This window comes from Glycine soja, chromosome 4 (assembly GCF_004193775.1).
Source record: "Glycine soja cultivar W05 chromosome 4, ASM419377v2, whole genome shotgun sequence".
Taxonomy (NCBI): Eukaryota; Viridiplantae; Streptophyta; class Magnoliopsida; order Fabales; family Fabaceae; genus Glycine; species Glycine soja.
In genome coordinates this window covers 26362886-26379351 of record NC_041005.1, presented here as the reverse complement: position 1 = coordinate 26379351, position 16466 = coordinate 26362886, and the positions used below count along the sequence as shown (strand labels likewise).

General features: G+C 44.7%; 1 protein-coding gene across 1 annotated transcript; it reads right to left on the bottom strand.

The window, feature by feature from the left end:
• Positions 1-1960: 1960 nt before the first annotated feature.
• Positions 1961-2650, bottom strand: LOC114410705. Its single transcript, XM_028374649.1, has 2 exons — positions 2414-2650; positions 1961-2332 (listed from the first exon to the last, which is right to left on the bottom strand). The coding sequence occupies exons 1-2, from the start codon at positions 2648-2650 to the stop codon at positions 1961-1963; spliced, it is 609 nt and encodes a 202-aa protein (XP_028230450.1).
• Positions 2651-16466: the final 13816 nt, after the last annotated feature.

The window sequence follows — 16466 nt, the reverse complement described above, 5'->3', positions numbered from 1 at the left end:
AAAGTTTAGATTTCTATGCCTAACTCATGCTCTTGTCATTTCAATCTAACAACCTAAGTTGTTCACACCTTCCAAATGACGACTATAGATGCACAAACTCATTCCAAAATTCAAATTTCACAATAACACACGCAATGATCATTGAGGCATTTCATCGAACGGTTAGTGGGCGCATGTAAAAATGAGGAATGAAGAATAATATGACATGCCAATTCATAATAGGATCAAAGGTAGGCATAGGGCCATCCATTGCAGCCCCCCAATCAAGCAGTCAAAGCATGGATTCACAAATAAATTGTCTCACGAAATTTGCAAAGAACATGACAACTAGAGCACCAAAATACCACAATGGAAAGCCAAAACTTGAAGGGAGATGGTACTTACTTGTAGGAGATGAATGAAAATGCAAAAAATGAAAGCAAAAGTGTGCAATGGAAGCTTTGGGCTACTACCAAATAGGACTCCCATAAGCTAGTTGAAGGCTTTGAGTTTTGGAGAAGAAATGGGGTGAAAATGGCTTCAACCCTCCCCCCTTTTTAAAATTCACGTCAGACACGCTCGCCCAGGTGAGCTAATTTTTTTTTTTTTTTTGCAAAAGCCTTTGCAAAATTGTGTTTGTTCATTGTTATGTATATTTTTCTAAAATCCTATAGTTGCATATAAACTTAGGTGAATTCAAGATATAATTCAAGAAAACAAACAAGTAAAAAAGCAAGAATTTTAAAGAGCAAAATTAGAGATACTAGGCTGCCTCCTAAGAGCGCTTCTCTAACGTCTTTAGCCGGACGCGGGATGATGATCAATCGATCATGGGCCTAGCACCAGTCCGTACCTACCCCTAAGCTTAGACAAAGGAAGTGGCATCATGCAACAAATGTGAAACAATACTACAAGATGCTTGCTTTACCTTTCACTTACCCTTAGTGCTTATCTCAAAGACAATAAGAAGTAAAAGACACAACACAGGAGGCTGAGATGCAAATCATTAACCCAAATTTATTAATGCTGCAATTATGTTTACAAAATATTTTTAGACTTGGGGAACAGTCATATGTTGAGTCTTCTAGCTGCCCTAAGCATTATTCATAATATCGCTTAACGATATCGGAGTTCATAGGTGAGGGCAATTCTTCATAATCCATGCTTGCAAGCAATAACGCTCCTCCCAAAAACGCCTTCTTCACAACGAAAGGTCCTTCATAATTCGAAGCCCACTTCCCTCTGTAGTCCTTTTGAGCCTGTGACACTTTCTTTAAGACAAGATCTCCCTCGCTGAACTTGCACGAGTGCACCTTCTTATCAAAAACATTCTTTACTCGGCTTTGATATAGTCGTCCATGGCTCATGGCAGCTAACCTCTTACCTTCTATAAGATTCAAATGATCAAAGGGATTTTGGGCCCATTCTGATTCTTCCAACCCCGATTCGGCAAGAATTCTCAAAGAAGGAACCTCTACCTTAAACGAGAGCACAACTTCGATCTCGTACACCAAAGAGAAAGGGGTTGCCCCAGTTGATGTGCACACCGAAGTTTGATAACCATGCAACACAAAGGGGAGCATCTCGTGCCAATCCTTGTATGACACAATCATCTTCTAAACTATCTTCTTGATATTCTTATTAGCAGCCTCAACTGCCCCATTCATCTTGGGCTTGTAAGGCGTGAAATTATGATGTTGGATCTTGAAATCCTCACACATCTCCATCATCTTGTTGTTCAGATTGGTGGCATTATCGGTGATAATCTTCTTGGGCAACCCATACCGGCAAATTATCTCCTATTTGATGAACCTAATTACCACACTCCTAGTCACACTAGCGTACGAAGTTGCTTCGACCCATTTGGTGAAGTAGTCAATGGTGACTAAGATGAAGCGATGTCTATTTGAAGCCTTGGGCTCAATAGCTCCGATCACGTCTATAACCCACATAGAAAATGGCCAAGGTGCTGCCAAGACATTCAAAGGTATTGGCGGAGCAACACCATGTCATGGTTCCTCTTGTATAGGATATTTCCGCTCAGGAAGAAGTTGGCTGCCAACCTTTGTAACATTCTTTTGTCGTTGTCAGAGGCCTCTTGTGGGTATTCCTTGTCTTCGATGTACCATTTGATATCGAAATACCAAGGTTTACCATCTTGCTCCTCTTCTATCAAGCAGCAATGTGCAGGCTTGCCACAACATCTGAATTCTATGTATGGCAAATCCCCGTGCAGGGTTAGTTGGAACATGGAGGCTAGAGTGGCGAGGGCATCGACCATCTGATTCTCCTCTCTAGGAATGTGATGAAAGGATATATCATCAAAGAATTCTATCATCTTCCTGATGTAGGCCTGGTAGGGCACCAACTTATGATCTCTGGTCTCCTATTGCCCTCTCCACTGGTGGATTACCAAGGCTAAGTCCCTATATACCTTGAGCAACTTGACCTTGAAGTCAATTGCCGCTTGGATCCCAAGGGCGCACACCTCATACTCAGCTATGTTGTTTGTGTAGTCAAAACCTAAACTAGCCGTGAAAGGTATATATTGCTCGTCAGGGGAAACCAAAACCGCCCCAACTCCATGGCTTAGTGCATAAGACGTGCCGTCAAACCACACAATCCATTTGTCCCTATCTTCATCCTTTACTTCCTCCCCAAACAAGGTCATGATGTCCTCATCAAGGAATTCTAGATGCATAGGCTGGTAATCATTGATGGGCTGTTGAGCCAGGTAATTTGCTAAGGCACTCCCCTTTATCGCCTTTGAGTGACATAAAAAATGTCAAATTTTGACAGTAGAACCTGCCACTAAGCGATCCGTCCAGTGAGAGCGGGTTTTTCAAAGATGTACTTGACTGGGTCTATTTTGGACACCAACCAAGTGGTGTAGTTCAACATGTACTGCCTTAGACGGTGGGTTGCCCACACCAGGGCACAACATGTCCTTTTGAGCAAAGAGTAGTTCATTTCACACGTCATGAACTTCTTGCTTAAGTAATAGATGATCCGTTCCATTTTTTCGGACTCGTCATGCTGCCCCAACACACACCTCATTGACTCATCCAACACAGTCATATACAGGATAAGGGGTCTTCCGGGCATCGGTGGCACAAGCACAGGAGGATTCATGATGCACCTCTTAATCCTTTCGAATGGCACTTGGCAGTCATCGTCCCATTGGACAGTCTGGTTCTTATGCAATAACTTGAAGAGAGGCTCACAAGTGGTGGTCAGCTGTGATGTGAACCTCGCTATGTAGTTCAATTGTCCTAGGAAACCTTAGACATGCTTCTCGGTGCGTGGCTCAGGTATTTCGAGGATGGGTTTCACTTTGTCTGGGTCTACCTCTATCCCATTCTGGCTCACAATAAAATTGTGCAACTTTCCAGATTTGACCCCGAAAGTGAACTTTGCGGGATTCAACCTTAATTGATATTTACGCAGCCTCTTGAACAACTTTCGTAAGTTGACAAGGTGTTCCTCCTCGGTCTTTGACTTGGCAATCATGTCATCCACGTAGACCTCAATCTCTTTGTGCATCATGTCATGGAATAGCTCTACCATAGCCCACTGGTATGTTGCCCCAGCATTCTTGAGTCCAAAGGACATCACTTTGTAGCAGAAAGTTCCCCAAAGGGTGATGAAGGTTGTCTTCTCCATGTCCTTTGGTGCCATCTATATTTGATTATAGCTCGAGAACCCATCGATGAAAGAAAATAGGGCAAAATTGGTCGTGTTATCAATGAGGATATTGATATGCGGTAAAGGAAAGTTATCCTTTGGACTGGCTCGGTTTAGATCTTGATAGTCCATGCACATTCACACCTTCCCATCCTTTTTAGGGACTGGTACAATATTGGCGACCCATTCTGGGTATTGAGCAACGACCAAGAAGCTAGCTTCAAATTGCTTTTTCACCTCTTCTTTTATCTTCAGGGACATCTCGGGCTTCATCCTCCTCAGCTTTTGCTTTATCGGGGGACACTCGGGATTTAGAGGTAATCTATGTTTTACGATGTCGGAACTCAGACCAGGCATATCTTGGTAGGACCAAGCAAAGATGTCTTGGTAGTCTCGCAACAAAGCCACCAATTCATCTCGGATGTTTGTGGACATGCCCATGCCAACCTTGACCTTCTTTCTTTCTTCGCCAATACCTAAGTTTACAACTTTTGTTTCCTCTTGGTGAGGCTTCAGCCCCTTGTCTTCCTGCTCGAGCATTCTTTTCAACTCCGGAGGAAGCTTCCAATCCTCATCTTCCCCATCCTCGGCTTGATTTAGTAGCTGCTCAAAATCAACATCCGAGTCCTCGGTATCACTACTTTCACAGGACTCATTGTCGCAACCTACCCTTCGGCGGAAGGGCGACGCGTGACTCGCGGGATGCGTGTTCCACGAAAGGAATACGCGCGGAGTCGCCACCAACGTTTATTTGAGGAAAACGTCGGAAAAACCGGAAAAGACACGATCTACGAACTTTTAAGTGAAAGGTTCGGGAGTTGTATTTACGCACGGGGAAGGTATTAGCACCCCACACGTCCGTCCCAAGGGACGGCAGCCTTTAATCGAATGTGCAAACATGACTTTGATTTTTATGTTCCCTTTTATGTTCTTATATCCTTTATACCCTTTTTTTTATATTTTTCTTTTTTGTGGTCGACAAGGGTGTTTCCCTTTGCTCCTACGTATTCCTCAATTTGGGATGAGAAAATCAGACCTACGTAGTTCTTTTGGAACAAAGTGTTTGGTTAAGTTGTTTTTGTCTTTTTTGCAAAATATGTTTTTATTGAACAAAAGGTCATTTAAGGTGTTGAACCATTAAACGGTCTTTTGATTTTGAAAGGGGAGAAATGTTAAGGCGTTGGACCATTAACGATCTCTTGTTTTTGAAAGGAGAGAAACGTTAAGGCATTGGACCATTAACGATCTCTTGGGGTGGTCGACAAAAGCGGGGCTTTTGCTCCTACGTATCCTCAATGAGGAACTCAGACCTACGTAGTTCTTTCTTATCAAGCGATTCTTTTTTACTTAAGTGGTGATCATTTTAAGGCGTTGGACCTTAAAAAAAATGATCCATTTTACTTAGTGAGAAATTGAAATGACAAACTTCAAAAGCCTATTTTTGTGGACGAGCTTGACTAGGCGAGTTGATTTTAGCCTTAGTTTCACTTTAGTTATTAATCAATTCGATTAAGAATGAGAAATCCCAAAGAGAAAATGTCCGATTGATTTTCCGCTTTATTTTACTAAAAGATGTCTTTTTGATTATTATATTATTTTTTACCTCTTTTTTGATTTCCAACGTGGTTACGGCACGACCGAACGGTCGGAATTTATTTTAACCGAAGTTAATGGATAATACAATTCAAACGTTCGGTGGAAATTTATTTTATTTTTAAGTTAAGCGAGAAATGACTTAAGTAAAATGGCTTAAGCACGTCAACAGGGGGTATAAAAAGTAAATAAAACGAGAATAAAAATGCACGAAACACAATGTGGACCACTACGGGTACATAGAATGAATCGAAAAGCTTGGTTCGAGGTACTTACCCGTTGAAGATCGAAGAACGATGAAGAACGAATGAAGAACGTCGAAGAACGGTTGAAACCTTTGCGAGATTCCTCGCGGAAAACGTTACGGAAACGTTTCGGAAGCGCCTCGGCTTAGATTTTTTTCACGGAAACAATTTTTCCAAGCAAATTCGAAAGAGAGAGAAGTGCCTAAGGGGCTGAACCCCTTCCTTCTTGCCTTCCTCCCCTATTTATAGCAAAATAGGGGAGGTGGTTGCCGCCCAGCTCGCCCAGGCGAGCAGGGTTGCTTCCTCCAGAAGCAACCGCCTTCTGGAGGAATCTTCTGGAGGGCCCAAGTGGGCCTGGGTGCTATTTGCACCCCCATTTTTACTAAGTACACCCCCCTCTGCTGTTTTTTTGGTGATTCTTTTTTCGTAAAGTTACGGAAACTTACGAATTTCGTAACGATACTTGTTTTCTTTCCGTAATGTTACGAAACCTTGCGGATTACATAATCATCCTCTTTTTGACTTACGGAATGTTACGGAACCTCACTTAATTATGCAACGATGCTTCCATTTGATTTCCGGTGTGTCACGGAAACTTGCGGATTGTGCATCAATATTTTTTTGGTTTTTCGGCATGTCCTGGAATTTCACAAATTGCCTAATGATGGGTGCCAAGCACCTCACGAGGACCAAAGAATGGTCGCACGTCATCGAGCAAAGGTCCCCGGACGAAATTAGGGTATGACAGTTGCCCCTCTTTACTTGTCTTTTATTGGAGATAAAAGGAAAGTAAAGATAAGACACTAATTTCGTCCCTCTCGATTTGACGAGAGTCGCAGGTGACCATAAAATTTCCACATGTAAATGACTTGTTGTTCCCAAAATTTCACAAATTGCCTAATGATGGGTGCCAAGCACCTCACAAGGACCAAAGAATGGTCACTTGTCATCAAGCAAAGGTCCCCGAAAATCAGTGTATGACACTAATTTCGTTCCTCTCGGTTGACGAGAGTCGCGGGTGACCATGACTTGTCGCTCCTAGAATTTCACAAATTGCCTAATGATGGATGCCAAGCACCTCACAAGGACCAAAGAATGGTCGCATGTCATCAAGCAAAGGTCCCCGAAAATCAGTGTATGACACTAATCTCGCTCCTCTCGGTTGATGAGAGTCGCGGGTGACCATGACTTGTCGCTCCTAGAATTTCACAAATTGCCTAATGATGGATGCCAAGCACCTCACAAGGACCAAAGAATGGTCGCATGTCATCAAGCAAAGGTCCCCGAAAATCAGTGTATGACACTAATCTCGCTCCTCTCGGTTGATGAGAGTCGCGGGTGACCATGAAATTTCCGCATGTAAATGACTTGTTGTTCCCGGAGGAACAAAAGGTGCAGAAGACTATGCCAGCCTCTGCATGCTATCAAGCGTTCTGTCTTACAGATAGCAAAAGAATGTTTATACGGATAACCACTCGGGTATTTCCGCGTATCATCGGGCCCGCCGCCTCTGGATGATACAAGGGTGCAGAATGACCAAACTTGGTCTCTGCTTGTCATCGGGCCCGCCGCCTCTGGATGACAAAAGGGTGCGGATAACCGTAAGGTATCTCCGCGTATCATCGGGCCCGCCGCCTCTGGATGATACAAGGGTGCAGAATGACCAAACTTGGTCTCTGCTTGTCATCGGGCCCGCCGCCTCTGGATGACAAAAGGGTGCGAATAACCGTAAGGTATCTCCGCGTATCATCGGGCCCGCCGCCTCTGGATGATACAAGGGTGCAGAATGACCAAACTTGGTCTCTGCTTGTCATCGGGCCCGCCGCCTCTGGATGACAAAAGGGTGCGAATAACCGTAAGGTATCTCCGCGTATCATCGGGCCCGCCGCCTCTGGATGATACAAGGGTGCAGAATGACCAAACTTGGTCTCTGCTTGTCATCGGGCCCGCCGCCTCTGGATGACAAAAGGGTGCGGATAACCATAAGGTATCTCCGCGTATCATCGGGCCCGCCGCCTCTGGATGATACAAGGGTGCAGAATGACCAAACTTGGTCTCTGCTTGTCATCGGGCCCGCCGCCTCTGGATGACAAAAGGATGCGAATAACCGTAAGGTATCTCCGCGTATCATCGGGCCCGCCGCCTCTGGATGATACAAGGGTGCAGAATGACCAAACTTGGTCTCTGCTTGTCATCGGGCCCGCCGCCTCTGGATGACAAAAGGGTGCGAATAACCGTAAGGTATCTCCGCGTATCATCGGGCCCGCCGCCTCTGGATGATACAAGGGTGCAGAATGACCAAACTTGGTCTCTGCTTGTCATCGGGCCCGCCGCCTCTGGATGACAAAAGGATGCGAATAACCGTAAGGTATCTCCGCGTATCATCGGGCCCGCCGCCTCTGGATGATACAAGGGTGCAGAATGACCAAACTTGGTCTCTGCTTGTCATCGGGCCCGCCGCCTCTGGATGACAAAAGGGTGCGAATAACCGTAAGGTATCTCCGCGTATCATCGGGCCCGCCGCCTCTGGATGATACAAGGGTGCACGTCACATGACCTCAGGGTCAGTATGACAAAGATTATGGGGCGGCCGACAAAAGCAAAGCTCTTGCTCCTACGTATCCTCCAATGAGGAACTCAGACCTACGTAGTTCTTGATAACTTGTGAGACTTGAAAAGTCTCCATCGGAAAATGCTGACATCTCCGGAAAGGGCGCAGATGACCATATTGGTCTCTGCTCGTGAATCACACTTGGGGTCACTGAATGACAAGGTGCGAATAACCGTAAGGTGTCTCCGCGGGCTATCAGCTCTTGAGTCATGGCAACAAAAGGCGGTGTGGTCGACAAAAGCGAGGCTTTTGCTCCTACGTATCCTCCAATGAGGAACTCAGACCTACGTAGTTCTGGGCAACTTGTGAGACTTGAAAAAGTCTCGGTGTTTTCCCACTAAAATGCAAACATGCTTTAGCAAGGAGACAAATATTCCAACTGATTTAGAGCAGCATATGCTTTTTTGAGTGAAAAACAATGCGCCTACCGGGGAAGGAGAGTCCGCTGATGAAATCTCCCATAACCATAAATGAGATTTTGGATGTTAGCATTTCGTTTCTAAATGACCATTTAGAGGAAACACTGGGTTCGACAAAAATAGAAGAAATCCACTCAAAGTGTATCAATCTCGCACAGGTAAGTGTTTCATCCTAATTCCGAACCATAGATATGTCATGACTTGACTTTGCAAATTATTTCCTATCAAACCAAAAATTACATGCGTGATCATGGATCAATAGGGCTTCCCTTGGGAATGGGGTCTTTTGGTGGTTTCTTCTTTCGGCTTTTGTGTGTTTTTGGCTTTTGATTTTCCTGGCTTTTTCTTTTTCTGTTTTTTTTTGTTTAGTGCGGGGCGAGAAAAAAGGATCGCTAGCGCACGGGATTTTGGTTGGTAATTAAAGGGAGAAGACCATTTTAGGTCGTGGTTTCCTTTCCTTCCTCTTTTGTTCATTTGGTGACAATTCTGTTTTGTTCAGATATTGTCCGGTCCAAAGACCTCTCTGCACATTTCTTCTGTTTTCTTTCGATCCTTGATCAGGAGCTTTCTTTCCTTCTTTTCTCCTTTTTTTTTTCTTTCTCCCATTCTTTGATTGGGAATTTTCTTTCTTTTCTTTTTGCTTTCTCCCACTCTTTGATTGGGAATTTCCTTTCTTTTCTTTTTTTGCTTTCTCTTTGATTGGAAATTTTCCTTCTCTTTCTTTTTGCTTCCGAGGGTAAGGATTATGGTGAGTCAGGATTTTGGCTCAAGGTTTGTAGAACGGCTAGACATGATACACGTCGGGGTTTGGTTTGGCTCAAGGATAAAAGGGTTGCCTTACATTATTTCCATGACACAAAATGCAAAAATGATGATTTGGAAACTTTATGCAAAACTGGTCATGCATGCACCTATGCGGACACTCAAGTGTCAAATTTTTATGGTCATGTGATGCTAGGGCTCAGGATTCATTTCCTCTATTTTAATCAACCCAATGTTTCCAAAATATGTTCTTTTATCAATTTGTGCATTCATCCGAGTCCATTTCGGGCGTCCGGGGAAATTTCACAGCATTCACCCTTCAGGTGTAGACACATTTTCCAAAAATTGATTATGATCAATGAATTTTTTCAAAGAAAAGTTGGAGATCGTCTCTTTTCAAAAGCATGTCGTTTTTAGCTAGACAACTTATTTTCTTTTTTTCCACCTTTTTCCTTACTTGCCTTTTTTTTTTTCTTATTTGCTCTCCTTTTCTTTTCACTTTCTTTTCTTTTCTATTTCATTTTCTTTCCTTTTCTATTTCATTTCCTTTCCTTTTCTATTTCATTTTCTTTCCTTTTCTATTTCATTTTCTTTCCTTTTCTATTTTTATTTTTATCATGATTTTTTTGTTTATTTTACATATATACTTTTGGGACGATGTTCCTAAACGAAGAACTCTACACGGTTCCAGAATTTCAAACATCATCGATAGTAATGATATATAAATACTAACGCACCAATCTAAACAAAAATGTATGCGCTGTACAAATGACAATCGAAACAACAAAAACAAACGTTAGTCTCTCAAGTCAAAACAATAACATAGAATAAAAATGACAAAAGAAATATGAAAGAAAACATGAATCTGGGGATCTCCCAGTCACGTATCTCCACTCCCTCCCAAGAAGTCAAGCAAATCGGCCATCTCTTCATCCTCGTGGGCTTCTTCTCCATCGCCGGGAGCTTCTGGGGGTGCCTCTCCTGCTTGGGCCTCGGGCCAATCTCCGGGCCATGCTACCTCTGCCCTGAACTGGTCTGGAGTAGGGCATGAAAAAGAAGCGAAGCCCTGGCTCTGCATGCTAAGGCTCATCTGGTACAGACAGTCATGGGTCCGTACATGTGCTCGGTGGTTGGCCGCCTGCTGGCGAACCAAATGCCGTAAATACTGCTCCATGTCAAATGCCCCAGCCTAGCCAGCCTGATGAGGTGGTGGGGGCGCGCCTGCGGCCTGTGGAGCATCACCCTGACCCTGTCTCTGGGTACAGTACTTCTCAATAAAAGCCCGGGTGATGGGCGGCCGAATCACCTTAGTAGGTGCAACGGGGACTCCGAACGACTGGCAGAGTCCTGTGATCAGTGCGGGGAATCCCAGGGCCCTGTTGGACTTATCTGGGTCCAAAGGGTGCCTAGTGGGCGCCATACCTGCAAAAATATAGATGGCATCAGCGATCAACTGAGCCACATGGATGCTCATCCGTGTCAGGATGGCGTACACCAGCTGGCACTTAGGCATGGGGAGGTCGGAATTATGATCGGTGGGCAGGATGTTGCTGAGGAGCAACGTCATCCATATCTGGGTCAGGGTGGTCATACTGGTGCGCATGATTCGCACTCGCCTCCCTGCAGCAGTCCGGGCAAAATCCTGCCCCGGTATACATAGCAGCTGGGCGATGGCCTCCTCATCGAACCCATCAGACCGGTTCCTCCTCTGGCCATACTCGCATTCCTGGCCCTCTTCCAACACCATCGGATATCCCAGGAGCTGGCTGATAGCGTCGGCATCGAACGGGATCCACTGACCCCTAACCCAGGATCTCATATCACGCACGCCCTCCTCTGTTGGCCAAGCATTGGCATAAAATTCAAGGACTATTTCTGGATCAAACTTGGCCATAGGAGTAACCAGTGGTGCCCACCGCCGGCGCCCTATTTCCTCCTGAAAATCAGTATACTCGTCGTCCCTGAGCTGGACGCGTCGCTCCCGGAGAAACGACCATCCCTTGATGGCTTCGAAGCGCTGCTGGTGTACAGCGCTCCTAAAGCGGTGACTGTCGTACTCCGGAGCGGAACTAGTTCCTTCGGCCGCCTTGTCCTTCCTGGACCTCTTTGAGGCAAGCTTCCTCGGGGCCATTCCTGCGAAGGCAAACATTTGGAAAGTTAGTTTTACCAGTGGGACATTACTCTTAAAACAAAAATGGCATATAACCTCCTCCCACAAATACAAACATCAATGTAAATTTAGAGCAAGCTTATGCGCATATTTCCCTACAATCGTTCTCTTGCCCCAGACATTCTATTAACCGAAAAAAAATGCACCCATATACAATCAAGGCAGCTTTGTTACCTAGATTATTTACACGTACTTCCAAGGTGTATTTGTTACTTACATCACACACATCTCCTTGGCTAAATTCACATACATGCATACTCCAAGCATTTTGGGGTACCAAAAATTGCACATGTGCACATCTTGGTATTTCTAATACCTATACATACACAAACTTCATGATGAATCTTGACTATCTACACAATAAGGTGCTACATTTCATGCCTTTTTTCAAGTTTTTGCTACCTAAAGCCGCATGCAAATTCAAGCATATTTTCCTTTGCTGACTAAAATTGTATTCAAATTATATATATATTTTTTGGAATATGTTTTTTTTTTTTTTTTTTTTTTTTTTTTTTTTTTCACATAACATTCAACATATTTATATATATTTTTTGTGAGACATTTTGACTACCAAAAATTATATATACATACATTCAAGTATTTCGCTATTCATACCCAAAGTGCAAATTGCCAAAGGTATCTTGCTACCTATTCTAAACCTACGCATTCATGACGAGCACAATTCCTAAACATCTAGGCGTAGGGAAAATATTATAGTGTGGCCCATAGCTGATTGCTGGCCCAAAAGAGGGTAACTTTACCCAATATGCACCTCCTTTTGTGTACTTTTGCATAAAAACTTTGGTTCCTAGGCCTAGGACATATGCGGGGCAATTACTCTAGCTCTTTCGAAAATGAATGCATGTCCCAAAAATATGTGCAAACCAAATTGCCCCATGGGTTGTTTCCCTACAAAAATCACGCGCTAATGCCATTGAGGCATTTCACCGAACACTTGGTGGGCGCGCGTTTAGGCGTCAATAGCAAGAGAACGGGGACAATGTGGCATGCCCCATTACTTCAAAATGCATTATAGGCCTAGGGCCATCTCATACAAACCCCTAATTCAACCTAATCAAGCAAGAAAACAAACCAAAATTGCCCCATATATTTGAGCACACTCCCACAATTTAGAGCACAAAAAGGAGATCAAAATACACCAATGAAAAGCTAGAAAGCTTAGGGATGGAATACTTACTTGTTGGTGATGAACAAAAGCGCAAAACGGAATCAAAAAATGCGAAAAAGGATGACCCTAGGGCTGCAAATTCATCAATCCCGTGGGTATGGCTTTTGAAAGGGGGGAAAAGAAGTTTTTGAACGTAAAAACGCCCCCCCTTTCGTCATTTTTATAATTTGGTGCAGGGGTGGCTCGCCCAGGCGAGCCCAGCTCGCCCAGGCGAGCTAACCTGCACTTTTTTTTTTTTTTTTTTTTTTTTTTTTTTTTTTTTTGAGGGGAACATTAACCATGTCCCCTCCCTTCTCATGGATTAGCATTTTGCCTAACTTGAACTTACTTAGGTTAGAATTAGGCGTTGATTACTTATTTTATTATTACCCTTTTCCTTTTTAAAACAAACAAATAGTAAAAGAAAGCTGCAAAATACAAAGGATACGGAGCTGCCTTGCAGCGACATTCCCTGTTTGTTTCGCACAGAGAAGAGCAACGATCGGTCGGTCGTGACCCCATCCCCGCTTGCGTTCATCCTTAAGTACCTGCAAGTAATAAACAACCAGGTATGGCCAATCTTGGCCGCATCATTACCCTACCTTGACTGGTTTCTGCCATTCATGTTTTGTCTTCACTCCAGAAGGTAGCCCAAGGTGATCCTGCCCCTGTTTTACCACAACAATATACATGCGTATGCGTATGCGTATGCATGAATGTTTTCAAACGCAGAAAATTTAGGGAAAGTTGGTTCAGGTTCAATTCTAATTAAGCGCTTGGGGGATCCCATGAACTGAGCGGAAGGGCTCAGGCGATCACAAATTAACGCAAGGTGTGAAACTAACGTGAGGACTAAAAGCCTCAAATCCATGTTCATTTCTTTGAAAGACCGTAACAAGGGATACAGCGGACCGGAAATCCCTGGGGGGAGATCTAGAAAACGCACAAAGATAAAGAACATGCAGCGACATCCTTAATTGCCCCAGCTTCTAAGCATAATATTGTTTGACGACATCAGAGTTCACGGGTGAAGGTAGCTCTTCGCCATCCATGTTGGTAAGCACCAGGGCCCCTCCGGAGAAAGCCCTCTTCACAACAAAAGGCCCTTCGTAGTTCGGGGCCCATTTCCCTCGGTGGTCCTTGACAGCATGGGACATCTTTTTTAGCACAAGGTCTCCCTCATGGAACTTGCGTAAGCGTACTTTCTTGTCGAACGCGCTCTTCATTCTTTGCTGGTACAAGCGCCCATGACTCATGGCCGTTAAGCGCTTACCCTCAATGAGGTTGAGCTGATCGTAGCGTGTTTGAGCCCACTCTGATTCCTTTAATCCGGATTCTGCCAAGATCCTTAATGACGGGACTTCTACCTCAAATGGTAACACCGCCTCCATCCCATATACCAATGAGAACGGCGTTGCCCCAGTTGACGTTCGCACTGAAGTCCGGTAACCGTGTAACGCGAATGGGAGCATCTCGTGCCAATCCTTGTATGACACAGTCATCTTTTGGATAATCTTTTTGATATTCTTATTGGCTGCTTCCACGGCTCCATTCATCTTTGGCCGGTAGGGTGTGGAATTGTGATGCTGGATTTTAAACTCCTCGCACATTTCCCCCATCATTTTGTTATTCAGGTTGGTGCCGTTGTCCGTGATAATCTTTTTTGGCAAACCATATCGGCAGATGATCTCCTTCTTAATGAACCTGACCACCACATTCCTCGTGACATTGGTATATGAAGCCGCCTCGACCCACTTGGTGAAATAATCTATTGCTACGAGGATGAAGCGATGACCATTCGAGGCCTTGGGCTCAATGGCCCCGATGACATCTATTCCCCACATGGAGAAAGGCCAAGGGGCGGACATGACATTCAGGGGATGCGGTGGGGCATTGACGTTATCCGCGAATGCTTGACATTTGTGGCACTTCCTCACATGGACACAACAATCACTTTCCATGGTAAGCCAGTAATAACCTGCTCTTAAGATCTTCCTAGCCATAGCATGCCCGTTGGCGTGTGTTCCAAACGAGCCCTCATGGACTTCCTCGATCATGTGATTTGCCTCCTTGGCATCCACACATCGCAGGAGTGTCATGTCGTGATTTCTCTTATACAGTGTGCCTCCGCTCATGAAGAAACTGGCTGCCAACCTCCTCAATGTCCTTTTATCGTTGTCGGCAATCTCTGGCGGGTATTCTTTGCTTTCGACATATCGCTTGATGTCGTAATACCAGGGCTTTCCGTCCCGTTCCTCTTCCACTTGGCAACAATGTGCGGGTTTGCCACGACACTGAAATTCAATGTAGGGTAGGTCCCCGTGCGGTGTTAGCTGGAACATAGATGCCAATGTAGCAAGTGCATCCGCCATTTGATTTTCTTCGCGGGGAACATGATGGAAGGAGATCTCATCGAAAGTCTCAGCCAACTCCTTGATGTAGGCTTTGTAGGGTATCAGCTTGGGATCTCTAGTTTCCCATTCTCCTCTCAGCTGATGGACTACCAACGCTGAGTCGCCGTACACCTTGAGTAGTTTGACATCGGAGTCAATTGCTGCCTGGACGGCTAGGGCACATGCTTCATATTCGGCCATGTTGTTGGTGCAGTCGAATCCTAGCCTGGCTGTGAAAGGTACACATTGATTGTCCGGAGAGATCAACACTGCCCCAACGCCATGACCTAGAATGTTTGACGCTCCGTCAAACCATACAGTCCATTTGTCCCGATCTTCGTCCAACTTTTCCTCGAACAAGGCCATGATGTCCTCATCCGGGAATTCCGGATGCATGGGCTGGTAGTCGTTAAGAGGCTGTTGAGCCAAATAATCTGCCAAAGCGCTTCCTTTTATCGCCTTTTGGGTGACGTAGACTATATCAAACTCAGATAGCAAGACTTGCCACCGGGCGATTCGTCCTGTGAGAGCTGGCTTTTCAAAGATGTACTTAACTGGGTCCATTTTGGATATCAACCAGGTAGTATGGCTCAGCATGTACTGCCTTAAGCGATGGGATGCCCATACTAAAGCACAACACGTTCTTTCGAGCAAGGAGTAATTCATCTCACAGGTCGTGAACTTCTTACTTAGGTAGTAAACAGCGCGCTCTTTCTTCCCAGATTCGTCATGTTGCCCCAGCATACACCCCATTGACTCGTCCAAGATTGTCATGTACAAAATGAGAGGCCTTCCAGGTACTGGTGGCATGAGCACGGGAGGATTCATTAGGCACTTTTTGATCCTTCCAAAAGCCTCTTGGCAATCCTCATTCCACCGATCAGTTTGGTTTTTACGCAAGAGTTTAAACAACGGCTCACAAATGGCGGTGAGCTGCGATATGAATCTGGCAATATAATTCAAGCGCCCCAGGAAACCTCGGACTTGCCTCTCTGTACGGGGTTCTGGCATCTCAAGGATAGCCTTCACTTTTTCGGGGTCTACCTCTATCCCTTTCTGGCTTACAACGAAACCAAGCAATTTCCCTGATTTGACCCCAAAGGTACACTTAGCGGGGTTCAACCTTAATTGATATTTCTTAAGCCTTTCGAACAATTTCCGCAGGTTGACAAGGTGTTCTTCCTCAGATTTAGATTTAGCAATTATGTCGTCCACGTAGACCTCGATCTCCTGATGCATCATATCATGGAACAAAGCTACCATGGCCCGTTGATAAGTTGCCCTGGCATTCTTGAGTCCAAAGGACATCACCTTGTAACAGAACGTTCCCCACAGGGTGACGAAAGTAGTCTTTTCCATATCCTCGGGCGCCATCTTTATCTGATTGTAACCAGAGAAACCATCCATGAAGGAAAATAAAGCGAAATTGGCCGTGTTATCTA

Excerpts from the sequence above, each read along its gene's own strand:
- LOC114410705 (XM_028374649.1), bottom strand. The coding sequence starts at position 2,650 with ATGACCTTGTTTGGGGAGGAAGTAAAGGATGAAGATAGGGACAAATGG. Across the intron at positions 2,333-2,413 it reads TCAAGGTCAAGTTGCTCAAG|GCCTACATCAGGAAGATGAT; the intron begins GTATATAGGGAC and ends GTGCCCTACCAG.